Source organism: Anolis carolinensis, chromosome 2, assembly GCF_035594765.1.
Source record: "Anolis carolinensis isolate JA03-04 chromosome 2, rAnoCar3.1.pri, whole genome shotgun sequence".
NCBI lineage: Eukaryota > Metazoa > Chordata > Lepidosauria > Squamata > Dactyloidae > Anolis > Anolis carolinensis.
In genome coordinates, this window is record NC_085842.1 from 242,019,822 (window position 1) to 242,046,720 (window position 26,899).

The 26,899-nt window shown below is 37.9% G+C and overlaps 1 protein-coding gene across 1 annotated transcript in view; it reads left to right on the forward strand.

Annotated features, from left to right (window-relative positions):
* Positions 1 to 4,502: 4,502 nt before the first annotated feature.
* The window catches only part of pum3 (pumilio RNA binding family member 3), a 37,737-nt gene continuing 15,340 nt past the window's right edge, over positions 4,503 to 26,899 (forward strand). The window contains exons 1-14 of the mRNA XM_008103329.3: positions 4,503 to 4,653; positions 6,813 to 6,904; positions 8,135 to 8,299; positions 10,890 to 11,025; positions 11,822 to 11,897; positions 12,942 to 13,035; positions 13,119 to 13,185; positions 13,998 to 14,172; positions 16,436 to 16,539; positions 17,419 to 17,497; positions 18,209 to 18,307; positions 20,829 to 20,882; positions 22,188 to 22,268; positions 25,202 to 25,344. Of these exons, the coding sequence (XP_008101536.2) occupies positions 6,823 to 6,904; positions 8,135 to 8,299; positions 10,890 to 11,025; positions 11,822 to 11,897; positions 12,942 to 13,035; positions 13,119 to 13,185; positions 13,998 to 14,172; positions 16,436 to 16,539; positions 17,419 to 17,497; positions 18,209 to 18,307; positions 20,829 to 20,882; positions 22,188 to 22,268; positions 25,202 to 25,344 (1,355 nt within the window). The 5' untranslated portion in view covers positions 4,503 to 4,653; positions 6,813 to 6,822. The remainder of the gene's footprint in view (positions 4,654 to 6,812; positions 6,905 to 8,134; positions 8,300 to 10,889; positions 11,026 to 11,821; positions 11,898 to 12,941; positions 13,036 to 13,118; positions 13,186 to 13,997; positions 14,173 to 16,435; positions 16,540 to 17,418; positions 17,498 to 18,208; positions 18,308 to 20,828; positions 20,883 to 22,187; positions 22,269 to 25,201; positions 25,345 to 26,899) is intronic.

Consider the following 26,899-nt stretch of genomic DNA (forward strand, 5'->3'; position numbering starts at 1 on the left):
TTCCAAAATAATATGGCCCATTCCAAAAACGAGACTACACCGCGATCACTGCATCCCAGGGGAATACGTTCCTGGATTTCAAATGGATACAGGAAATTATAGATAACAGCAAACCCTATTTTAATGAAGGACTTCTGACCCAAGAATAACATAGAATCACATGAGAGCACCTACAGAGGACATATTTTTTCGGATGTTGATAAATGAAACCGTTCTATGGCTAATTGAGAGCCTGAGGTGATTGAACAGGTGGCTGGCTATGTTGCCATAGCCAGATGTTTTTCTACTTCTACCCTCCACCAGGCATGTTGTATGCCTATGGGAGGAGGCTTCAGACGTTTCATCATCATCGGTGATCCCTTGTGGCCGAGTATGATTGTATTTCAGAAGCAGAGTCTGACGATGGGTCTGTAAGTGACTGTAAGTGACTGTAGAGACCTATTCTCGATCTGCATTGTATTTTGCAATGAGAACATCAATTTCCAGATAGAAGGTGGTCCTGAGAAGAGTTGGCTTGATGCACCTTCCTCTTGACACGTTTCTCCCTTTCGTCCTCTATTCGTGCCTCCTCAAAATCCACAGCACTGTTGGTAACCGCTGACCTCCAGTTAGGACGCTGAAGTGCCTGTTCTTGGTGTTTATTCAATATTCTTTTAGTTAGCTTTAATCTTTAAACCTTTTGTTGCTGTCCACTGACATTCTGTTTTCTGTTCTTGAGCTGAGAGTAAAGTAACTGCTTTGCGAGATGGAAAATGTGGTCAATCCAGCAAAGTTGTTAACGGAGAATAAATCATATCAGCTTTTTTCCAGAATGCTGACTTTTGTCCACTTGTTTTCCCAAGAGATTTGCAGGATTTTTCAGAGGCAACACTGATGGAATCTTTACAGAAGTTGAGAGATTTAACCCTAAGGCTAGAAGTAGGTGGGTGTTGAATGGCTAACTGTAACATAAATCTGAATGGAGAACGTTACACTTTAAGATGCAACCTAAGTTTTCTGGATGCAGGGATTCAATTCTCCTTTCCCCAGTGTCAAGAACCCATTTTTAAACAATTCACACTGTTGTCTGTAATATTTTCTGCCATTCTGCTAATTAGATAAGAATACAGCACCCCCTAATCCATTGTTCTTTTTTTGACTTTATCACACCAATCCACTATTCTGGATTGTTGAACACCTTCAATAATGCAATAATTTGTATGAGATGCCATTATTATCTATCAGCTGTCTTTGGCAGGAGCCCCCGAAGGTGCAACGGGTTAAACCCTTGTGCTGGCAGGACTGTTGACTTGAAGATTGGGTTGCTGATCTGAAGGTTGCCAGTTCAAATCTGGGGAGTGCGTGGATGAGCTCCCTCTGTCAGCTCCAGCTCCCCATGCGGGGATATGAGAGAGGCCTCCCACAAAGCTGGTAAAAACATCAAACATCCAGGTGTCCCCTGGGCAACGTCCTTGCAGACCGCCAATTCTCTCACACCAGAAGCTACTTGCGGTTTCTCAAGTCGCTCCTGACATGGAAAAAAAACTATCTTTGGCTAAAGGTGATAGTTTGTGAGATGCCAGCGACATCTGGTGGTGAGTGTGTGCCTTCAGGTCATCTGCTTGTTTACAGCAGGCTTCTTCAACCTGCATCCCTCCATCTGATTGGGACTCCAACTCCCAGAAAACCCGGCCAGCTTTTCCAGTGTTGGTTTGGCGTGGCTTGCCAGATTCCGGTTTTCAAAAGGCTGGAAACAGAGCAGATGGGCGAGTTCTTTGTCAATGTGTGAGGCCAGGTAAATTGACAAAAGGAATAACAGGCAGGATGATCTTGGCTTTCCGAGGGCTTAATCGTCCCAGATTTGAATGTGACAGAGAACCAAGTGATCAATTCCTCTTTTGGGCGGCCTGCTCCGAGACTCAAAAGGGAAGACCAATGTCTATTGTTCATGCAAGATGTTTGATTGTGTCCTTTCTGAGAGGATTTCCCTTCTCATGAATGCAGATGACTTTTCTGCCAACCAGGTCAAACAGAGGTGATCTTAATATTTCATACATTGGGACATAAGGGAAAAAGGAGACATATAGGGATACATTGAATACATTCACAGAGTCAGAAATCATATTGCCCACTCCCACCCACCCAAAGTCCAGGGTAAGTCCATAAGTTTCATAGGAAAGTATAGAATCCAAGGGGAAGGAAGAAGGGGTTTCACTGAGTGTCTATAGCATAGCCAAGCTATCTAAGGTCCAGTGGGAGGAGGGCCCGATGGAGATTGAAGTCTCTGCCTGAGGCACAGGGAGACCCCGTGATGACCCTCTCCATGTCCAGCATGCAGTCCGAACTCGGTGAGTCATGAAACGACGGCGAGGCGAAGGGCGCACAGGTGAAGAGGTTTGACAATCAGCTGTTGTCTCTTTAAATCTCGTTGCTGTAGTAATAAAGATGTTTTTTCCGGAGCGGAGAGGTCTCAGTGCAAAATGTGAAATAGTAGTTATGCTTAGAATCAGCTCAGACAGATAAGAAATGAAACCGGAGCCAATCTGTTAATTCATGGTTACAGAGGTCTGGGGAGCTTAGTAACCGTGAATTAAAGGGAATGCACCCAGCCGGTTGTCAGCGGCTGCCAGAAACCTGGGAAGGAAGGGAGGCTAGTTTCAAGTGGAAAAGAGAAAAACTCTCAGGCTGGAGTCAAGAAAAAGATACATAATAACCACCATATGAAGAGAAAGTTAATAGGTATTGACACTTTTATTAGGGATTAGTTACATTGTTGGGGATAGGGAAGTAAAAAGAAACATGTTATAAGCTGCTGTTGGGACATACATTTCATTTATTGGTTGATCCAGCAGGGCTTTTCTCCAGATCTGTGGAACTCCCTGCTGCAGGTCAGATTAGGCTGAATGCAGGAAGCCTATTGTGTTCGACCTCACCGTGACCAACAAAAAATACTGGAGGTCTTTGGGGAAAATTCACCTTGATTTGGGGGATTTGTACGTCACCTACATCCAGAGTATACTATGAACCCAAACAATGATGGATCTGGACCAAACATGGCATGCATACCCAATATGCCCAAATTTGAATACTGGTGGGTTTTAGGGGAATTGGCCTGGACATTTTGGGATTTATAGTTCACCTGCAATCTAAGAGCACTCTGAATTCTACCAACAATGGACCTAGAACTAACTTGGCACACTGAATCCCTGGGACCAGCAAAAAATACTGGAGGTCTTTGGGGAAAATTCACCTTGATTTGGGATCTCGTAGTTCACCTACACCCAGAGAGCACTGTGAACCCAAACACTGATGGATCTGGACCCAACTTGGCACATATACCTGATATGCCGAAATTTGATTACTGGAGGGGGTTGTAGTTCACCCACAACTGGAGAAACTGTGCCCTCCACCGATGATGGACCTGGTTCAAATTTGGTACACAGAACCCCCATAACTTAGTCTACCTACTTGGGACACATACTAACTCATCCTACTGGAGGGGTTTGAGGGGAATGACTCACTATAGTGGGAATTGTAATTTACCCAACAGCCAAAGAGCACACTGAACCCCACCCATGATGCATCCAGAGCAAACCTGCTCAACATAACAAACTAAGTACTGAAGGAGTTTCTGGGGTTAACCTGGCATGATGTCAATGTAGTTAATCCACAAGCTTATGCATTTTGTACAATTAAGACATTGACTTTTTCAAATAACCCAAACTAATACACATACACAAATATATAGTGTGTAAGAATACATCCTTATTCCTTCCGTATTATTTCTGTCTCTAAGGCAAGTATGCATTTCAGTATGTTCAAGAACTGAAAAAAGTAATGAAGAAATAACTATACAGAGGCAACTCAGCAAGGGTCCATTTAATTCAACGACAGTATTTATCAGTTCCTCCTTCAACTGTGAACCAATGCCTTGCTTGCTTGCTGAGAGCTTTCCAACCTGTATGGCCATGTTCCAGAAGCATTCTCTCCTGACATTAAGCCCACATCTATGGCAGGCACCCTTCGAGATTGAGAGGTCTGTTGGAAACTAGGTAAGTGGGGTTTATATATCTGGGGAATGTCCAGGGTGGAGGCAAGTGTGAATATTGCAATTGACCACCTTGATTAGCATTGAATGGCCTTTCAGCTTCAAAGCCTGCTTGCTTCCTGCCTGGGGGGATACCTTGCTTGTTTTGATCATATTCATAGTCAGAAGGCAACTCTAATCCATTGGAGAGAGAAATCCCACTGGGTTGAGTAGTGTTTAGACTACTCTTAAAGAGGCAGGTACAGAATACAGCTTCAGCAATGGAAAAAATGGGTGTCTTTCTCCAAAGACACCCGGAAACTAAGAGAGACATTTCACTCTAACCCTTTTTTTAATTAGTATTTCTATAACTTGCTGCTCTTTTCATCCGCCGAGACCAGAAACCACGCGCGCAACCTTCTCCTCCGGTTCCCATTCGACCACCAAAACAGGCAGAAAGAGGACACCGCTCTAGCTTCGAACGTTGGACGGAAAGTCATAGGTCGCGCGAGCTGCTGCTTTACGGCGCCTCCTTCGCGTCACTGTCGCGCCACCTCCCATCAACACGCGGAAGTTAAAAAAAAAAGAAAAAAGCTGCCGGAAGTAACTGAAGAGGAGAGGAAAGAGCAGCACGTGGAGGAGTGGATGTGAGTATTGATAGAGGGGTTCTGTTTTCTCAGGGTGAAAGTGCTGAGTGTTACTTGTTTTATGTGGGATTTAAAAGTATCCTAAGGACCCCGAATCCTGTTTGGCCTTGGAAGCTAAGCAGAGTCAGCCCTGGTTAGTACTTGGGTGGGAGAAAGGCCACGCTTCTCAGGTCCTGTAGGCTGTTTTGCAGAGAAAGCGCCTGGCAAAACCACCTCTTGAGTATTCCTTCCTTAAGAAATCCCTATGAAATTAATGGGGCCGCCATAAATCGACAGGAGACTTGGAGGGTTCTGCCCTATATACCAGACTTGGGCAAACTTGCACCCGCCAGATGTTTTGGACTTCAACTCCCATAATTCCTAACAGCCTAGGCTGTTAGTTATTGTGGGAGTTGAAATCCAAAACACCTGGAGGCCTCAAGTTTGCTCAGGCCTGGTATATATATCCTTGTTGAGTTCGATGTTGAGTTTTCATCAGCAGGCATTTCTGGCAAGGTTGGGGAACAGAGTAGCCCTCCAAATAGACTGCCATTCCCATCTTTGGTGACTGGCTGGAACTGATGGGATTTGTAGTCCAACGGGGGGACTCCACATTGTGTTTAGGTTGATCCCTCTCCATACACACTTAGTCTCCTCCCTTCCCTTTGACCAGTTTATTATTTATTTATTTACTTACTTTCTTCACTTGTATACCGCTTTTCTCATCCCAGCAGGAGAAGCGGTTTCCAGCATATTTATGGCAAAGTTTAATGCTTCACATACTTTTGAAACTTAACATAAAACAACCATAACATATAACTATCAATTAGATCATAAAAATGTAACAGCATTTAGACATTAGCACGTAGAGTTAAAAACATATTAATATAAACGTTAAAATCACATAATCCAAAAATCATAATCCAAAGCCATATTCTCTTCTGTTCCTGAGATATCTGCAGTTAGTGCAATTATTTTCTTCTTCGTGTTTTGTTTCGTTTCATTGTGTTGCTAAAATCTGACCGACTGAGGGTACATCTGTATTGTAGAATGAATGCAGTTTGACTCCACTTTAACTGTCCTGGCCCAATGCTATGGAATCCTGGGAGTTGTAGTTCGGCAAAACTATACATGGGGACCACCAAATGCAGCATTGCACAAACACAAATCAAGGAACATGAAAGGCACTAGAAGCAGTACAGTACAGATTGAGCACACGATGGGCTGTTGGGAATTGTGGGAGTTGATGTCCAAAACACCTGGAAGGCCGAAGTTTGCCCATACCTGCTTTATAAGAACACTAAATACTCCAAAAAGGTCCACCTGAGTGTCTGACAGAATAACATTTTTGCTTTCTGATGATTCAGTGCACACAAACGTTTGTTTCATACACAAAATGGTTTGTTAGGCTGTGCATATAAAGGAAACATAAATGAATTTTGTTTTGGATATCTCCGAGATATCTCATTATGTGCATGTATATAGATTCAGGTATTCCAAAATATAAAAAATCCAAAACGCTTCCAATCCCAAGCATTTTGAATAAAGGATGCTCAACATGTATTTAGGGCCTGCTTAGCCATGCCTTGCCCATTTGTGTCTCTTACTTATATAGAGTGTATCTTAACCAAAGCTAACACTTCAAGCTAAACTAAAAAGATGATATATATGACTTAAGTTTCTTTCTTTTTGGGCATGTCATACTGCATAAAAGTTACAGCTTTTTGGCAAGAATTATTCTAATTTACAACTGAATCCATTTCTGTAGTTGGATAATGTGCAGTAAGACATAGGATTTTGTGCCAAATTGTGATCTGATGTTCTCATTGATTTTATTTTATATTATGGGTACAAATAGATTATCACTATTTTTAGTTTCTTTGTCACTTTTTATTTTTAATAAAATAAGTATACATCAGTATAATTGGGTGGCTCCTTCATTTGCTTCTTATACTAATGTGATGTGATAAACATTTATATTCACTTCCCATTGTGCACTATTTGTTAAACAGCACTTGTAACATTGGTTGTTCTGATGCCAAATTCTTTCACACAAATGAAGATGGAGTATGCACTAAAAATAAATCTAAGCTCAGATATTTTAAATGGGTTTGGGTTTTGATTTATAACATGAAGGCAAATATTCATGAGGAATCACTACCACCATTTGTGTTTTGCAGCAATAACCAAATGGAAGCCAAAGGCAAAAGGAAGTTCCTAGGCCAAGGTGGAAAAGCAGGCCCTGACAGTAAGAAGTTTAAAAAGAATAATGGTAAGATCAATGAATGATAAAAACAATCTACCCCAATTTGGTGCTCTCCTGATTTTGCACAATTTCTTCCATAATTTCCTATCATTAGCAATTCTGTCTGAGACTGATAGGAACACCAATCCAGAATATTTGGATGACACTTGGTTGGGTAGTAATCAAACTAACACATTCAACATAAATAATCTTTAGTGAAGGTAAACGAAATGTTTGAGGAAAACACAGGGAATACATTGTTGAATTATGAACTGCTAGCTGAGCGTTTTAAAATCTCAAAAAAGGGGACAAAATATTTAGTTTTAAGTATGTAATATAATGAATTAATCTGGTCTATAGCTATGTAGATGGATTTATCTCATGATGCCACCACAAATCTCTAAACTGATAGTGAAAACCAACAGACAAAACATGACAGGGCCTTGTACATATAGGCCTTTAGTATTGTATGTTCCTTATAATTGTTTATTTGTGGAATTTGAGTGTACAGTGTTCCCCCACTACTTCACGGTTCGCTTATCGTGGACTTGCTGTTTTGCTGAATTTATTTATTACTTTATTTACCTCATTGCTGCCCCCTTGCTTCATGTCTGCCATGTTGATCTGGCTGCCTCTGCTCCTGCAGCCAGGGAAGAAGGAAGGCCGCTCCCCCCCCCCCCCCGGTAAGCGAATGAGGGAGGGTGGGTGAGAGAGTGAGGGCAGGCGGCAGCAGCGGCAGCAGCGGCAGCAACTTGGAAGAGGTGGCCAAGCTCCTGTTTCTCCGCTCCAGCTAGTCATGCCGGGAAACGGGGAGGACTCGGAAGCGGGGGCAGGACTCGTGGAGGCCTTTTTCCCTGGCTGCAGGAGCAGAGGCAGCCAGAACAACATGGCGGGCACGGAGCAAGGGGTCCGCCGGTGCTGGTAGGAAAGGCTTCAATATAATGTATAAATATTAAAATTAAAATAGTGTCCCTACGTTGTGGATTTTCACTTATCGTGGGTGGTCCTGGAACGTGATAAGTGAGGAAACGCTGTATTTCTCAAAATGTAAGTAAGGCGTCATCTGTAGCTTGCTTAATTTTGCTTAGGACTGATTGTGGAAGTAGAAGGTGATTTGATTAGAATTGAAATGTACCACAGTGTAAGAAATTACTATTTTTTAAATTATACATCACCCAAGAAATAGAGATGATGACAGCATAGGATAATATTGCTGTTATTTCATTTTTCTTTAATGCTGTAATCCTGGTCCTGCAGAGCAGTTCAGTAAAAAAGAAGGTGAAGAAGGGAAGCCCAAATTTAAATCCAAGAAATTTGAGAGAGGAAACAAAAAACCTGGCAAAGCAGGCACAAAACAATTCAAGAGTAAACAACTCTCAGATAAATTCTCCAGGAAACGCAAACTTCAAGATAAAAAAGGAGGTGAGAATATTTATTTTTAAATGTGTTCATTTCAAGAAAAAACTTTTACATAATAGTGAATATTATGCTTTTGAGATTGACTTTTAAAATCTGCCTGAATCTAGAAATCAGCAAGCCTGAAAAAGTGTACTTTTCAAGATTTTTCAAGACCACTTCTGAGACTGGGGGATGTGGGTACTGTAATGTTAAGGGCGGAGTGTTTCTTGCAGTTCTGTACAAACACTGCAAGAATGGGATCCTGACCCCAACTGATCAAAGTCTACATTTAATATTCAACATCAATATTTTAAGGGCTGGTATGTTTGCCAGGCCTGTCAGATATTCAGTAAAGCAACACAGAGTTAAAAGTGGTAAAGCCAGGAGAGTACAATGCACATGTAAACTTTGAATATCATCTAGGACTCTGCTTCCCATTGGGAAAAGGAGTGGCCTCATCCTTTTCTTTCGAATGCCATAATCTGGCATCTCTTTCAGAAGTTTGTATTTGATAGCAATTCTAGGGAGGTAACCCAAATTCTCTCAGGGGATACTTCCTGAGAGAGTGGCATCCAGACAGTTGTAGTCCTTCTTGGATAAACTGATGATTGGAGGTGTGCAAGGTGCTGCCAGCAGGCTCTATATAGCCTAAACGCCAATGCTTTGGATCCTCAGGGGTCAATATTTTTTTCGATTTGGTGGAGGAGGGTAGATTCCAAATGTGGACCTTGTTTTCAAAAGGTACCAAATTTTTAAAAAATGCAAATGCAGTTTTAGGTGGCAGGATATTGTTTCTTTAAAGAAGAATATTATGTTCAGATTAAAACTATCAAAATCACTTTTTACAGCAAAGGAATTCATATCTTCAGCATGGTTTTTTTTTATTTCTTTAAAATTTGTTCAGATGGATTTGGTACCTTTTGGGAACGAACTCCACAAATGCCTTCTGGAAGACATGGGGCTTTTTTTACATGTTCCCCATAGGCCATTTTAAGCCTAGGAAAGACATGTTTTAGAATAAAGGAATATCCTAAAATGACCGGGGGACGGGGGACATGACAGTAATGTCTCTTTACTCTATAAAAAGCATATGGAACAAAAAAAAGTTGACCAGAAGTGTGATCTTCATGATCTCATTATGGGTAGTTCTATTTCATTTGGGCAGTCCTGTCATAAAATAACCTACCCCATGAAGGAGTTCATTCAGTTAGGCTTTTATAACAAATTTATGTTAAAAAGAAGCCTTAGATTTTTTTTGTAATCTAATCAAAAATTTGTTTTGTGTCATCTGAAAACATTGTGCTGTTTTTATTGTTTTGTCTTTCAAGTATTTGTTTTACTTTTTCCCTCTGTCATCCAACTAAAGAATGCTGGTTCATGGGTGGCTATTTTCGTGTAGTAGAATTAGTGTTCGAAGAGACTGTGGACTCATATTTGTCCTGAGAGCTGATGTAGTCTAGTAGTTAGACTCTTTTAATAGTCTTGAAAAGTGAAAGCAAAACAGGTAGTTGCCACACTCCTGCTGTTCTCTTGTTGACTTGGTCACTGAGGAAGTCCCTGTTGTCATTTCTTATATGCAGATGGACAATGAGGTTGATGGTTTGGCTACTGCTGAACTGGGATGCTCTGAGCATCTCATCTACACAGGAACCAAACCCCAAAATATTGTAATCTTACTCTTGAATGCTACCATGGGTAAATGCAAAGGAATGAAACGGGGAAGAGGTTAAATACAGTATGACACTAACATCCATGGAAGATACGTTCCAAGACACAAACACACACAGATACCTGGAAACGCGGATAATAGCGAACCCTATATTTTGACTATACCTGGGGCATAAGCACACTATAGAATTGCTCTGGAGATCCTAGAAATGCCCACAAACACTTCCACAGGGTGTATTTTTTTTTTGGAATGTGGGTAAGTGGAACTCTGAATATCGAATCCATGGATACTATAGTTTCACATTAATAATAAACCTAAAAAGTTCCAATTCTTCTCTCAGCATGGAGCTGTGGAGGGATTGCTGTGCCAATTCATGGATGATTCCTCACTTTCCCAGCTTTTTCAGCTCCAAGACTGTGGCTTGTTATGTACATTAGGTGGCAGCAGCAGCACATTTGTGGTGAGCATAATATACGGTAGTATGGAGAAATGGGTTGGATAGGTCTGCCTGGCCTTCTTCGAGTTCAGATTTCAAGTCCATCTCAGCCTTTATGACATTTTCTTAGGCTGTAATGTGGGGATGATATAAGGATCTCAAACAAAGTGACAGAAGTACATGTTTTGTATGCCAGAGATATTTTTTAACCTCCGCTGTGAAAATGCTTTGGAAGAAGGGATGTGGCAGATGATCTGCCTATGTCAGAATAGAACATACTGGGCTAGACGGAGTAATAGGCATAATTTTCAGAATAAGCTGTTGCCTTCTTTGCTTGAGGATGACATTGCTAAAATAGAAAGGAGAAGCAAAATGAATAAGAATTAGTTGGTGTTGGATATGATCCCATGAGCAGGATCGTCAGCATCAAACAAACGGCATTATGTTAATGAACTGGTTAATGCTGATGAATTTGCTCCATCAGAGTCAATTTTATTTTTTATCATCAGGGTTGCAGCCTAAGAAGCCTAAATGGGACGACATCAAGAAGAAAAAGAAGGAGCTGAAGCAGAGCCGACAGCTGAATGACAGAACCAACTATGAGGCAGTGCTTAAGGGGAAACAGATTTGGGAAGCTCTCCGGCGGTAAAAAATGACTTTGGTTTTATTTTCTGTAGCATACCACTGCGTATGGATTTCTTTTTTTTTTTGTCTTACCTTTCACTATAGTTCAGGTGTAGACATTGCTTCACTGCAGTGTTGTATGGATGGTTTATAAAATTAAGGGTATGGGTTGCCATGCTCAGTTAGAATATCTATTATTGCTTATCGGCAGATTTTTAAAATGTAAGGAAAATAATTCATTGCAGGGGAAACTTTGGACCAAAGTAAACTCTGAGCTGAATTTCCTGAAATCTGGGTTGTCTTACTGATCTGTCATGTGTTTGGCTTAACCATTGCAAACTTGGCTTCAGATCCCTGCACAGTTTTAGAGCTGATGAAATGTCTGGGCAAATCACTATCCCTCTTCTTGATATGATGTTGTGCTTCCAAGGATAAAATCAGTACCAGCCAGAGCACATTGTATTTTACCCAGTGTTCTGCCACTGTGGCAGAACATGATTGAGGCCTTATTTTGTAATTACAGTTGAAAGCTGAGAGTATGCCGTATGTATGTGTATATATAGTGTATATATGACTGTTAGCATTTTTGTCTAAGATGTGTATTGCTTCAGAATAATTCTTTATTGTAAAATAATCAAGGTATGGAATACTGGAATCTTTAGACAACTGATACATATTGATATTATTGCTTTTGTGTGTCCACAATTTTTAAATGTTCCGTAAATATAAAGGATGCCAACTTGTTTCTTATATTTCTTAGCAAAGCGGTTGTGTAGAAAAAAAATTGACTCCCCACTGGATCTGCTTATTTTGGTAGGAAAGACTGTGATAAGGAAAAACGCAACAAGCTGTTGAGTGAACTTCAGAAGCTGCTTCATGGGAAAATAAAAGACGTAAGACAAATAAATGCAAAAATAAAGCAAAGCGTAATCACAAAATACTAATTACTAATTCTTGGAAACATTTATACAAATATTTTTGAATAATGGCAAAATGGCATATTGTACCTTTTTCTCTTTGATTATTTTTGAACACATGACAGGAAGTGGAAGTATTGCCCCACTCGAAATGATTGTGACAAGGATTGAGAAAGGCCCTTGAGCAAAAAGAAGGCACCTCCACATTTGCTAGGGATCTCCATTGCCATTTTACATAAAAGTTTCTTTCTGATCCATCCTGGGCCACATACTGTTGTATGTTTTGCACACATTTAATGTTTTGGTTGAGGTAACGTATTGTGATAGGAAATATTCTGTATTTGTTAATCTAAAGCATTATTTGAACTTCTGAATGGTCCCCTCTCATCATGGATTCCAACTGCCCTTTTGATGAATAATATCCTTTTTTTTTCAATCAGACTTCAGCCATGCTACTGGTTTTATAAAAGCTAATAGCAATTTGGCAAAGCAGAAAGTTGAGAATTACCTTTACAATTTCAATTGTATATAGAATTGAAATTGTAAAGATAATTTTAGATAACCTGTACTGAAGTTATAAAGACATTAATTGATTTCCTAGTTTCCTACATTTAAGGAAGTAGACCCAAGTCTATAAAAACTTACTCTGCCAACTTTGTTTTCCCATCTAATCGGTAAAGTGCTATTCCATCACTCTGTATATTGATATTCTGGACTAACTTGACTATGTCTTTGGATTTAATCTCCTTCAAATCAGTTTTTTTGCCTTAGGCAAACTGTCCTTGAGCATCATATTGTTTATTGTAATATGTATGTCTAATACATTATCTTTAGATCCTCAGTTGGCTATAGTCTTTATTCAGAAATACAGTTATTGTTAACTATTAAGATGTTGCAAAGCAATGCTTTTGGGTTGTTGTTTATTTATGCAATGCTTTTGTCAACAAACTATTAAGATACATGCTCAAAACAAAATGCCACCTAAAGTGCATGGGTTAATCGATTCAGTTCTCTCCATAGATGGCTTTTGCTCATGACTCAACCCGTGTCATCCAGTGTTATATTCAATATGGCAATGAGAAGCAAAGACAAGAGGTATTTGAAGAATTAAAAGGTATAATCTTTCGATATATAGCCGTTATATGTACATTGCTTTATTGTTGTTATGGCTTTTCACTGTGATTTCTCATTCCACAGAGAGTTTCCCTGAACTAAGCAAGTCCAAATATTCTAGAAATATTGTGAAGAAACTTCTCATCTATGGGTACGTACCTTGAATAACCCCATATTTGGTTCTTGCCTTGTGTGTATAATTGATTCCTGTTTGAGACAACCAGACATGATTTAGAGCAGTGGTTCTGAACCTGTGAGTCCCCAGATGTTTCGGCCTTCAACTCCCAGAAATCCTAAGAGTTGGTAAACTGGCTGGGATTTCTGGGAGTTGTAGGCCAAAACACCTGGGGGTCCACAGCCAAGAACCACTGATTTAGAGAGTTGGCATGTAGAAGATGAAATGTTGAACTTTGACTTAAGATTCTTGGCTACAAATGTGTAAGTGGTGACTTTATGATTTTTGGCAAGTTGGTTTTTTAGTGTCTAACATCTGTTGTAGCACAATGCTCAAGATGATTAAAATGGGAATTGAAATAATAAATATGTGAGTGGATTGTCCTTGATGCCTCATGTCTTCCATTAAGTGGTCCTGTTGAGGTCATAGCTGTGTTTTCGGAGGAAGGGTCTCCGGGCACAATCTTTCTTGATTGTATATACTATATTTTGGTTTCTAGTGAGCTTTGGCAAAATCTGGTTGTTTAGAAGTCTGTAGTAGGGGAGATATGGCTTACCAAGAAACAACAAACAATGGTTCATTGCTAAAATGATTCAAAATATTTATGTATATATCATTTTCTTCTAGAGTCTGTTAAGAATCATATTGATTGAGATGCAAGGGTGGTAACTATTGCACTGTATGTGTGTGTATGTAACTCAGATAAGTATTTACAATAGTTAACAAGTCTTTTTTTTCCCTTTTTGTCCGTTTGTCCTGCTTGATGTTGTCACTTATTCCTGGATCAGAACAAAGCCACAAATTGCAGAAATCATTAAAAGCTTTAAAGGAGAGGTGAGGAAGATGCTGCGACATGCTGAAGCATCCGCAGTTGTGGAGTACGCATACAATGACAAAGCCATTTTGGAGCAAAGAAACATGTTGACAGAGGAGCTTTATGGGAATACATTCCAAGTCTACAAGGTAATGTACTGAGACAACTTCCTTCTTAATTTTATAGCTCCTTTCAACATGATCTCACATGTAGAAATGCAAAGCATTGTGAAAAAGAAAAGGGAAAACAGACGATTAGGAAAAGAAAACAGAACAACCTTGAAATGAGTACTTATGTGTGTTGTACCTACACATAGCAACACATATACCTGTGTGCTCCAGTCCTCTAGGTTACATTTTTAGTCTGAGCTCTAGGTGCAGAGTATTTTGGAGGAGCAGAGTATTTTGGAGGAGGTATATTTTCCTGAACCAACTTGACAGTTGTAAAGACTAGATGAAAATTCATGCAATTCTAATTGACATTTCAGTTGCTTCATTAAATTCGTTGTCTCTTAAAGCTGAATACACATATGTTTCTGTATGAGTTAATCAATTTAGAAATGTACTGAAATTTGGAAGTATCCTACTTTACCCCATTCCAACCCATTCACTAAAGCACAGCTTTATTAACCATCTTTCCAACTTAATACTAGTTATATTTGAAGGCTTGTCTGTTTGCTTTAATTTATCTTATATGAAGCATTTGTTGTGGATTGTTCAGTGCGTGTAACCCAGTAATACAAGGCATAGTTTAGCCAGTTCAAAAATATGTAACACAAATATGAAGAATGCAAAAAAGACATTTACTCTTAAGTATGAAGAGCAATGAAGTCAAAAAACACAATCAGCAGTATATTTACAATTACTTTTTGTGTATTACACACACACATAGTCCATAGAAATATATCTTCCAATGTCCCTTGGATGTAGAAATACTGGTCAGTATGAAATGAAGTTGCAAGTCAGGAGCTTTATGCTGAGCGGCAAGGCTTCCAAGAGCAAACACAAAGTAAGCCCAACTCATGGGACAAACTCTCCCTGGTTATACTCCTCTGGGAGTTGCTCAAACTAATCAACCCTGATTGCCTAGCCTGTGGTTGCAATTAACCTGAGCGTGTTTTTCGCTTAATACACAGACACACCTGCATACCTGGTGATGATCCCACTACAACTTAGTCATATACCTTAACAATGTTGGATATATATTAATCCATATTGGAAAAAATAAGTCCTTAGCTTCTCAGAATCTGAAGAAAATGGAGAGCACCTTTAAATGAACTTCATCAATTATTGTGAAAGTGTCAACTTTTCTAATACTCATACTATTATTTTAAAAAAACTGTTAAAGATTGTTTACATTTGTTTTTAGTTTGAAATCATATCCACTGGAAACCTATGTGTATAATAATTCCTATATATTTACCAACTCTCTGAATGGGACATATAGGTACCTCTGTATCCAACCATCCATGGCTTTAAAATACTGCCCCCACCAAAAAGAAAATTCCAAAAGTAAACCTTGATTTTGCATTTTTGTATAAATGACACAATTTTACTACACAATTTTATATAATGTGAGTTGAAGATTCATGGATTTTGGTATCAGTGGAGGATCCTGGAACCAGACCCCAGCAGACACAAAGGGGCCACTGTATATCCCCCTCTGTTAATCAAAATGATTGGCTTTAAGGACCTAAAAAGTAATAATTTGTCACCATTGAACTGAAAGTTAGGTTATTAGGACTTGCTCTGTTTGGGAATCTGAATAGAGCCATTCTGGTACCTATAAAATCAGGCTTAGTGAAGTTCTTTCACACCCTTTGAAATGATGGATATTAGTGTGTTTTTGGTTAAATTCTGTTCTCATGTGCTGGATCATATTATTCAAGAACTAAAGATCATGCCTTATGGCTTTTTAAAATGAGAGAGCAATTAACTGGAATTCCATTTTGCACACTAATTAGAAACCACAACTTTAAAAATGGTAGCTAACAAGAAGAATGTAACAAATATTCATACCTGCCGTTCTAAGCTTTTAAAAACTGCATATGGATAGAGGTTACATTTTATAATTGCTTCCACCAGTTCATTTTCCAAGTTACACCAGGTTTCCAAATATGGTTAAGTAATATGTCATAACAGTTTACTGTGACTTAATCTTTACCTCGGAATTCTTCTGGACAATTATCTTGTAAACGTAGCAGTTTTTGAAAGGTGCATGAGTGGGATTTGTCCCCACCACTGGGATCCTCTATGTATTAAACGTTCTATATATTTACCCACTCACAGTACCAGAAGTAGGAATATCTGACTATAGATAGAATTGGAAAGCTGCTTTATGGTATGATTGGATTTTTTGTGTTTCTCATTTATGTCACTAAAATGAATTGTGGTTTTTCCCCCTTCATCTTAGTCATCAGAGCATCCAACTTTGAATGCAGTATTGGCAGCTCGGCCTGAAAAGCAAGAAGCCATTATAGATGAAATGAAACAGATCCTTACTCCAATGGCTCAGAAGTAAGAACAACATTTTAAGTTTGTTCTTGAACCCTTTTTATTAATAGATGTGAAAGAATATATATGAAAGTGGGCTGAAACTCTGAGATGTGTGTCTGCTCTATCCTGTACTTTCCTGTAAAAGGGCAGTCTGCAACAGGCATCCAGAGGGAGCTCCACAGGTCTTTGGAAAGTCCTTGTAGATGACATTTTGGCATGTCTAGTTATAGTAAAATAGCTGGATACAACTCAGATTACTCTCTCCCCTTCTCCAAATGACATTGGGGTGGCTGCATTACTTAAAGGGTTTTTTTTAATGGCAGTGATGCATTTTCGTCATTATATAGTCAGTAAAGAATTTCAACCTCTGCATAACTAAAACAACTGAGCTATGATTGCTATAAGTTGGAAATAGGCTATAAGAACTCAGGGCACATCTATACTGTATAAGTAATGCAGTTTGATACCACTTTAACTGTCACAACTCAATGCTGTGGAATCCTGGAATTTGTAGTTTGATGAGGTGCCAGCACTTTTTGGCAGAAAAGGCTCACTCAGACCATGCAAAACTAAAACTTCCGTGATTTTTAAAGTACTGAAAATAATTATTTATCTTAACCAGATTAACATATGTTCATATGTTGTCAGGATTGTGAGACAGCCAGTGATCTTTAATGGAAAACAATGCTTAGTGCTTCTCCTTCTGGGACACAAATATTCTGAACTTAGGTCCAATTAACAATTTTCTTATATGTCAAGTATCATCTTCTAAAAATATACCTGCAAGTAATAACTTCATCCCTCTAGGTTATACACTCACATATGTTGTTGCAAGTCAATGTTTTACTTTAAGTTGTAAATAAAAATTAAATGTTTTCCTTTTACCTTTTTATCTTACAGAGAAGCTGTAATAAAGCATTCATTGGTACATAAAGTCTTCTTGGACTTTTTTACTCATGCACTCCCTAAACAGAGATCTGTAAGTATCAGCATATTACCTTTAAGTTGTTAGTTTTCTTGATCTCCCCCTCCCCATTATTAATGAATGAACTGCAGAGCTGTGGATGAGATATGGATTGGCCATGTTCAGTCAAAACACAAACACACGGATCCAGTTAGGGAAACATCAGCCTCTTTGCGAGTTCTGTTTTATAGGTGAGGAACTGGTAGCAGAACTCTGATGAACATTTAAAATATGAATATAGTTTTCTTTGCTTTGTTTTCAGCGGAATGCATATCCTGCCAGCTTAATGATAGCTATATGGAATAGAATATTACAGGTCACACCCTAATGGCAAACTCCTTGGTTGCTTTTCTGTTGGTCCCTAGAATTTAAAAACAAATAATTTATGATTGTAAAGTATGACAGTTCTGGTTACAGATTTGTTCAACATAATATTGTTTGTACTATTGTAGAATTTAGTCAGGATTCATTGGTGTTCTTATGCTGGATCCCACTGTTTCCATCAGAACTATTGATGCCTATTCTTTTTAGCTGCCTCCTTATTTCCTACAAGACAGGGAAGTCATCTGTGATTTGGAGCACCATGCAAGCTTATGGTAAAAGCAAAAAAAGTGAAGAAAGTTGCAATTCTCTGAATTTACCAAAATGAAATATTAAATGTTGGCCAATGTGTATGGTTAATTTTCTTAAGATCATCTCCTTGAAATGATGACTCTTTATGTTTAGGAAATGATTGAAGCAATCAGAGAAGCCGTAATCTACTTGGCACACACCCATGATGGAGCCAGAGTGGCCATGCACTGTCTGTGGCACGGAACCCCCAAGGTATTGTACGTGAAAAATATCACATATATTAAATCTGTCCTACAAATTGGTATGAATTGGTTGGCTGACATATTTGTTTATTTTACTATCTTTTTACCCCACTCTCTCTCACCCCGAAGGGGACTCAGATCCGCTTCCAAGTTGGCAACAATTCAGTGCCATATAACAGACATACATGTACCTTAAAATTCATGTACCTTAAAAACATAAAATCCATAAAAATTAAAAAAAATCAATACATTAAAAACGAAGTATTAATACCACACAGATCCAAAATCATAGTCTAGGATCCATTCCAATCATATTGCACTTATTTCATATCTGCTTATTGCACTGAATTACTCTTTGAAAGCTTAGTCTCACAGCCAAGTTGTTAATTTCTTTCTAAAGGTCAGGAAGGAGGGAGCTGATCTGATTTTGTGTGGCCTATCTAAACATTTGCATTGAGGAGCTATTTTTTACTCAATTACAAGCCACTTAACTGTGTCTAACTGCCCACTGTATCTGTGGTACATAACAAATGTGGAAATATCCATCCATTCTGTTAGAGTTAGTACTGCAGAGATACTAAGGAGGATTTTGGATTAGATTTGTGATTAGTAAGACATGCGGATTTCATCATATAGCACCCTGTAGGCATGGTGTAATTTCAGTCTTCAGAAAAAGCCATTTGCCTGTTCTTTATTAGGCAATACTTAAAGTTGAAAATTGTATGTAGGATTTAGGACTCAGGATATGTCCTAGGGCTTTTCCAGAGAGAGAAGAAAATAATGCAGTGCTCTTCCTTATTCAACCCTCTGCCATCTTTTTAGTCATCTGATCAGTGTAAAATTTGGGGGGCTGATGACAGATCTTTTCTTTGTCTCCCATTCCTTGAGGAATTTAAAATGCTACTTTTACCTTTGACTGGTTACTTTTGGATTTAAATTAGCACTAGTGTTCATGGTGTTTCATTCTAGCTGATTACACTGACCAGCACAGATTTTGATGACACAACCGTTAGGCCTTTTTCTGGGTATGTTTGATGTGTTGATTCTAAAAATGACACCAGTTTCCCCCCATAAGCTCTAGTTTTTGAGATACAGAACATATGCCATCTATGAGTTGTGTTCTGCTCACCCATAGAAAATCATGATGACCGTATCTGAGAAACTAGAGCTGATGCAGTCTATCCAATCCAGTTTTCTTTATCAGTGCCCCAAATAACCACAGGAACAACCCTAAAAACCAAGACACCAAGAATTATTTTTTAGTTGGGCTGTTTTATCTGTCTGAGGCACTTTCATTGGTGTGCACTGCTCACAGAGAGGTGAATACCACTGCTCTCAAATTCTATTAAGAGGAATAAGAATGAAGAGTAAGGCCAGAATAAAATTTGAGACTGAATGTGAGAAGCAGGGAGTAATGGGAAACCAGAGATCTGTAAAAAAAGAGACACAGAAAAGGTGACGGAGACCTGCAATTGTAGAAAGACATAGAAGGAAAATAATGTTGGTTTCAAAGACTGTAGGGGTGAAGCAAGAAATACCAAAGACATATGGTAGGAAACACAAAAAGTGATGTAATATAAGTGAAGCTTAACTTCCTAAAGATCTATAGCAGCGCAGAGCTAGAAGAAGGCACTCAGTACAGGGTGTAGAGAGAGAAGGAGGTTAACAATGTGGGTTAAAAATAGATAACAAATCCTTTTCCATGACTAGCACAGCAATATACACCTCTTGTTAGTAAACAGATAAAAGTGGCACTCAGCAAGATTTGAGATTTGCTTCCCTGTTCTATTTTCTGTTGAAAGATTGTGTAGGAATCCCCCAAAGGTGCTTTTTTCTAGATAGCAGTTTTTATGAATAGAAAGAGAGAGGAAAACAACAGTCCTATTATCTGGCCTCTCCAGATACTTGGAAATAATTAGTAGTAATTATATTAATTCCTGAAGTTTGATATGGAAATTCTAGATTGCGCTACTGTTTCTACATGGCATGCTTTGGCCATAAGTTCATGGTGGACAACTGATGCCTGAGAGCTCAAGGAAGCAAGTCATTTCTGACTTATGGCCATCATAAGATAACCCTATCACAGTGGTTCCCAACCTTTGGGCCTCCAGATATTTTGGACTTCAACTCCAAAAAATGCCAGCCAGCTTACCATTTGTTAGGAACTGTGGGAGCTGAAGTCCAAAACACCTGGAGGCCCAAAGGTTGGGAACCACTGTCCCATCAAAAGGTTTTCTTGGCAGAATTTGTTGAAAGAGGATTTTTCCCTTATCTTCTTCTGAGATTGAGAGAGAATGATTTGCCCAAGGTTTCCATAACAGTGCGTAGGCTCGAAGAATACCTTTCTATTCCACTGACAGAACTCAGGCTCCTAAACGTCTCAGACTTCTCAAAGGATCTTGGGTCCCCAAAGTTTTATATTTATTTATTGTGATATATGTTGATGACAGAATCCTTATTTATATAGCATAACAGCACATTCATTTTCAGGATAATATGCTAATTCCTTTGTGGTCGTTTCTCTTTTTTAGGACAGAAAAGTTATTGTAAAAACTATGAAAACATATATAGAAAAGATAGCGACTGTAAGTATTTTTGAAGTACCGTACTGTCTAGATATTGAAAAGCAAATAAGTGTTTACTTACTAGGGTTTATAGATTGATTACAGGAACATCTAGGAGTGAGCACATTGCAGCTATCCTAATGTCACTTCACTGGCTGCCAATTAGTTTCCAGACAAAATACAAGGTATTGGTTTTGACCTTTAAAGCCCTACATGGTGTGGGTCCAGGTTACCTTCAGGATCGCCTTCTTCTGTACAATCTGCCCCAAACATTTAGGTCCTCTGGGGGGCGTCTGCTTCAGCCTCCCAGAACCCGACTGGTGATCACCACCCAGAGGACCTTTTTATCGGCCACTCCAATACTCTGGAATGACCTTCTAGTAGAGCTCTGACAGATCAGCTGTCGTAATTTAAAAACCATCTAAAGACAGTTTTTCACTATGAATCTTAAACTCCTGTCCTTTGTTTGATGTCTTTTTGTTGTGTTTTTATTATGTATTTTATAGAAATGCAGTTTTAATGTGGATCTTTTATAACAAAATGTGTATTTGTTGATTTTTTTTTTCAATTGTGTTGTAACCCGCCTCGAGCTGCAGGGAGAGGCGGGTAAGAAATAAAATGATTATTATTGCTCCCTAGTAAGCTTAAGATTGCAGCTACGACTCCTTCTTGTATATTATTGTAAACATGTCAAAATTATGAAATACATGGTTCTGTGAATTCAGATGTTCAAGTGTTTAAAGATAACTTTTAAGAAATTATGTGAATGTAGATGAAGCAGAGAAGAGTGTTCTGTAGCAAAAGGCCAAGGACAGAGGTGTGATTTGTATATAGACAGTGGTTAACAGTTTGTATGCCAGTATGCATACAAAATGACATCTAATTTTTGCAGCATAGTTAAAACTAAATTGTATTGGTCTGAGGCTTAATAGCTAGCTTAGATATACTAGGATAAATATGACTTTATTCTGTGGAACAGGTCTTCCTTTGAAATGGATCTGTTTTGCTTAACAGCTTACAAAGAGGCAACACAGCTGCTTAAGTTAACACAGTACTTCACAATTATATAGCAGTCAATCCTAACCTTCTCTCAGAGTTCAATGAGAGTTAATTGCAAGTAATTACTTTGAACTAGTGTATAATCAAAATTGCATATTAAGATAGTGAAATCACTTATCAGATCTTGATGGCTTCTGTCTTAATTGGAGGGAGTAGTCTTTGTTGATGATGCTTAGTAAATCAACTAATATGTGTGGCGGACCACCTTCCCTGATTAATCAGACTTTTGTGATGCATAGCACTCATGCTTGCTGGTTTATATTTCAGGGTGAATCCTCACACTTGGTTCTGCTGGCAGCGTTTGACTGCATTGACGATACCAAACTTGTGAAACAGCTGGTTTTATCTGTAAGTAATGCATTTTCCTAAATTATCCTTAAGTGTTACTAATTCACGTAACAGAAATTAAAACAAAAAATCCTGTTGCAGATATAGCCACTTACTTGAGCCAGAGTATGTAGTCCTGTCTTTTAAATTTAAACTTAAAAAGAAGTATATTTACTGAGACATTGTAATACACTGGAAGCTTTTTAAAGATATGCTAAATCTATCAGCTCCTGAGTAGATGATTATGCATGGGATTAAAATATGACTGGGAGTGTGAGGATTTTCTTTTTATCTTGACATTGAAGAAGGATATTTATGTTCACAATGTTTCAGTCTATATTCAAATATGGAGACTGAATGTATGGCATTTCTGTAATATGAGACAGAAACCTCTTGCCTGAAAGCATAATCCAAGAAATCCAACCCAGATCCACTCAGTGTCAGGCCAGGGTACCATTCCAAGACTGCTTTGGTTGCTCTGATTAGTGATACATTCTGGAGGAAAGAAAGGGGGAGTGTGGATCTCTCGGTCATTAAATCATATTGAGTTATAGTTATCATTCAGTCTTCTGACCAAAATTGAAGCCCAAATTTAAAATCCCAATCGAACCATGAAGTGAGCGCATTTTGTCCTCTAGTAGTGGAACAACTATGAAAGTACATGATGGTTAGTTTCATTTCTGTGAGGCAGCATTATTGAAGATTAGATGAAGGTCAAACTAGTTGAGATGATGAGAGATCTGTGCCTGGATCTTCCATGATTTTGGAGATATTAAAAATCTCTTTGATGATTGTGTATAAATATTTTAAAAAGCATATGGTGCTTGTTATATTAAGAAATGGAATGGAAGATATTCCCAGCTTTGAAACAAATCATCTTTGGTGGAAAATATACTGTATTATTATCCATAAATAAATAATATTTTTAAATTCATTTATTTAAGTATTTATTTATAAAGACATTTACATACTGCTTTTGAGCACTTCCCACATAAGTGCTCTCGAGGTGGTTTATAACAATAACACAAAATACAAGAAAGAAAAATGAGACTGTAGAAACAAACAAAAGATGGCACAATTAACAGAAAAATAAAACCCACTGATAACCTGGAAGAATATATTGTCTTCACTGCCCACCTAAGAAAAAACCACTAGAAGGTATTAACTATGGTGAGTGTTACAATTATTGAAAGCAGAGCTGATTACATTGCAAAACCAAAGACATAGTTGTGCTGTTATGGATCTGGGTTGGAGTTTCCTAGTAAGCTTAAGATTGCAACTAAGAGGGGCAAAATCTACCCTTGAGAAGAGAAAGACAATTACAAATTAGGGAATAAAAGATATGCATGTTCAAAATGTTAGTTTTCATGCTGGTGGATATCTGTTTCAACCTTTATATCTTATCAGAAAATTTACCTGTTTGCTTTTATAATAACAACAATTATTATAAATAATAATTTTTATCATTTATATTACTGAATTCCAGAAAGCTTGGTAGTATCTGTTATAACAGTATCCTGAAGCTGGGGTTTTAAGTTCTCAGAATATCATACTCTCCCAATGAGAGGCTTTAGTAGGTGCTTTATTATTTATTCTTACCAGCTGTCATATGAAATTGTTCCATGAGTGAAATCACAGAATCTGTACTGTCCTTCCATCTCCAAGCCTTTTAAAATGCCAATTCTTTCATGACTTCCAAAATGCTGTAAAAGTCTGTTATATTTGAAGTCCCAAGAGCCTTTAGTCATCTTAATGATTTCAGAGATAGCATTAGTGATAGTTATATTGCTCAGGACCATCGAGACCTTACCACTGTAAAGCCTTTGAATATTTTAGCAGTGGCTACTCCCAAAAGGTATTGAGCAACTATTGTGGTAGATTGGGGATAATTTGAGAGAATCTAAAAGATTTTGGGCATGTGAGGTGTTGTTGAAACACTGGATTCATTATTGATGTTTGCCGAGATTAACCTTTAGCCCCTACAAGCTTCAAGCTGAGAACATCTTTCTCAAAACACCCATAGGCCGATTCAAGCACACAGATTAGAGTTGTTCCCCTAACAACAATTCCTTGCATTTTGTATGAGTGTGAAATCCAGTTGTCTCATGTGCAATCTGATACAAATCTTTGCCAAGTGTATTCTGTTTTCTGGGTAATCAGAACATTACCTCTTTTGGATGGCAAAGGAACATCTTTACTCCTTAACTCTTAGATTCTGCCTGTCCTATTGCCCTGACTACATATTTCGGCTTCATTTATGGCTTGAATTTTTATATCCGTCAAGTGGAATCTGAACCATTTCAGGCCTTTTCCTCTATGCTGGTCAGGGCTGGGTGAGCTTTCGTCTTTCATTCTCTTGAGACATGTTTTCTTACAGTGAAGGTAACATAAAAACCTTGGTCAGCTACTCGTAGAAGTTACACCAAGCCAGGATTGTCTAAAATGCTGAAGAGTTATGGCTGGTTCAGAATGAGTCAACATACCTATACATACTTGGCAGTTGCTCTTAGCATGAATGACTAAGCAACTGATGGATCTTCTTCCCTTGGTTTGTTATTTTTCTCACGTGAGAATCAGGCCAGAGAACATGATTTAACCATGATTTATTGGGAAATCTGGTTGCTATGCTGTGTGTGGATCTGATTGCTGTTTGTATATTCATGTAGTTGCTAGTATGGATTTTTAGTTGTGAATCTGATTGGAGCAGTTGTAGTCAAAATAGAATTAAATACTCAAGTGGGTGGGGTAATGGTTTTGTCATTATACATCCTTTCAGATAGTGATATTTACAATTCATGAATCAATACATTGGCTTATTTACTTCCAAACTGAATTCATTTAAAATTAGATATAGTATGATAATAAAAATACTGTAAAAATAAAAATGTTATTATTTGCTGAAAACCATTTTCAAACTGATAACAAGATTTTTCCTTACCTTTCTCTGATTTTAGGAAATCACTACTTCTTTAGCCAACATTGCAAACAACAAATATGGAAGGAAAGTCTTGTTATATCTCCTAAGTCCAAGGGATTCTACATATTTCTCGCCAGCAATAATCAAAATCCTGCAACAGGGTGATGGGAATGCTTACAGGTAACTAGAAAATGCAATTGCTCTTGAAATTGCTACATTTTGATTTCTTTATATTATGCTCAGATGTATATTATGCCCAAAGTAATTTACCCCTTCTCAATCCCGGTGCTTTGAATGGAAATTCTGTGTTAATTCCAGAAAAGCTGTCTAGCATTTAAAGGTTTTGGTGCATACATTTGTGCAAATTGTCTTGAGGTGTGCAAAGAGGAGATACAATTATCTTTCATATTTTTTTAAAAAAATGTGTGGTACTTATGCTGGAGAATCCCCTTTTGGGTTTGCATTTCTTCTCTTTTAGGTAGATTGATAAAATAAAGTTGCAGCTGCCTCCTGACAACATCCAATACAATATCTGAAAGCCTCCTGACAATATTCAGGAGAAGTTTCCATGTTAAGATTTCTATTTTCATTTTTAAAACAATTTACTGTGCCACTTATGGTGCTGTTATTTGAAGATCTCTTATCTGAATTCCTGTCTCTATCGTGGCTGCCTATCTTTTCCAGTGAAAGTTTTTCTTATGAAGAGTTATAAACCTCTCTGTTATCAAGGTGCAATGAAGCACTCTAAAATATATTTATTACTCTAAGTGACATTGCTTGTCATAGCCAAGGAAAATAGTGATTCCCTAGAGCCTTGTAGACGTCATTCTCTAACAGATTTTTCAGCAAGAGGGGTACTTGCAGAACATGTTATTCCCTATGGTATTTCCATTAATAAAAGAGTACACTGAAGGGGAAAGCAATGAGGTAAGCATAGTGACCTTCATTTAGGTTACACTTTTGTCATCTAAGAAATTATGGTTAATGCTGGCTATATTCAGGCGGAAGTGCCCTTTATTGAAAAGCTTTTTATCTTGCCTTCTCAAATAGAAGTAATATGATACTACTGATACATGACTTGCAACACAATAATCATATCTAAACACAATGTATTTGTTAATGCTAAAACAGAAGTAAACTATTTCTGTGGTATAAGGTGAAAGAAAAAATACTAAATTATTGAGAAACTGAAAAAAGGAAAGCAAAAAATCCACTTTACAATTAATTTTTGTATATATGTTTGTAGCTTAGACTTATATGCACTTCAAATAGAGATGTATATTGTATAGTTTGATGAGGATGATCATGATAATAATAATAATGTTATTTCTTACCTGCCTCTAGTCATGGCTCGAGGCGAGTGCAGCATACTTAAAACACATAAACATTGTAAAAATCTATATGCACATTAAAATATATTTCTATAAAAGATACACATTTAAAACATATTTCTATAAAAATACGTATTAAAATACACATAACAGAGATTAAACACAAGACACAAGTGTTTTTAGGTATGTTGGTGTTTATGTATGCATAAGTATTTTATTAGTGTCATTTTTTCTGTTAAAAAAATTAATTAAAAATATTGGGGGGAAATCCACCTGAATAATATCAAATGGAAATCCATATTGTATAATATTATATATATATATATATATATATATATATATATATATATATATATATATATCTAAAAACAGAATCTTGTAATCATAGAGCTGGAGGAGACCAT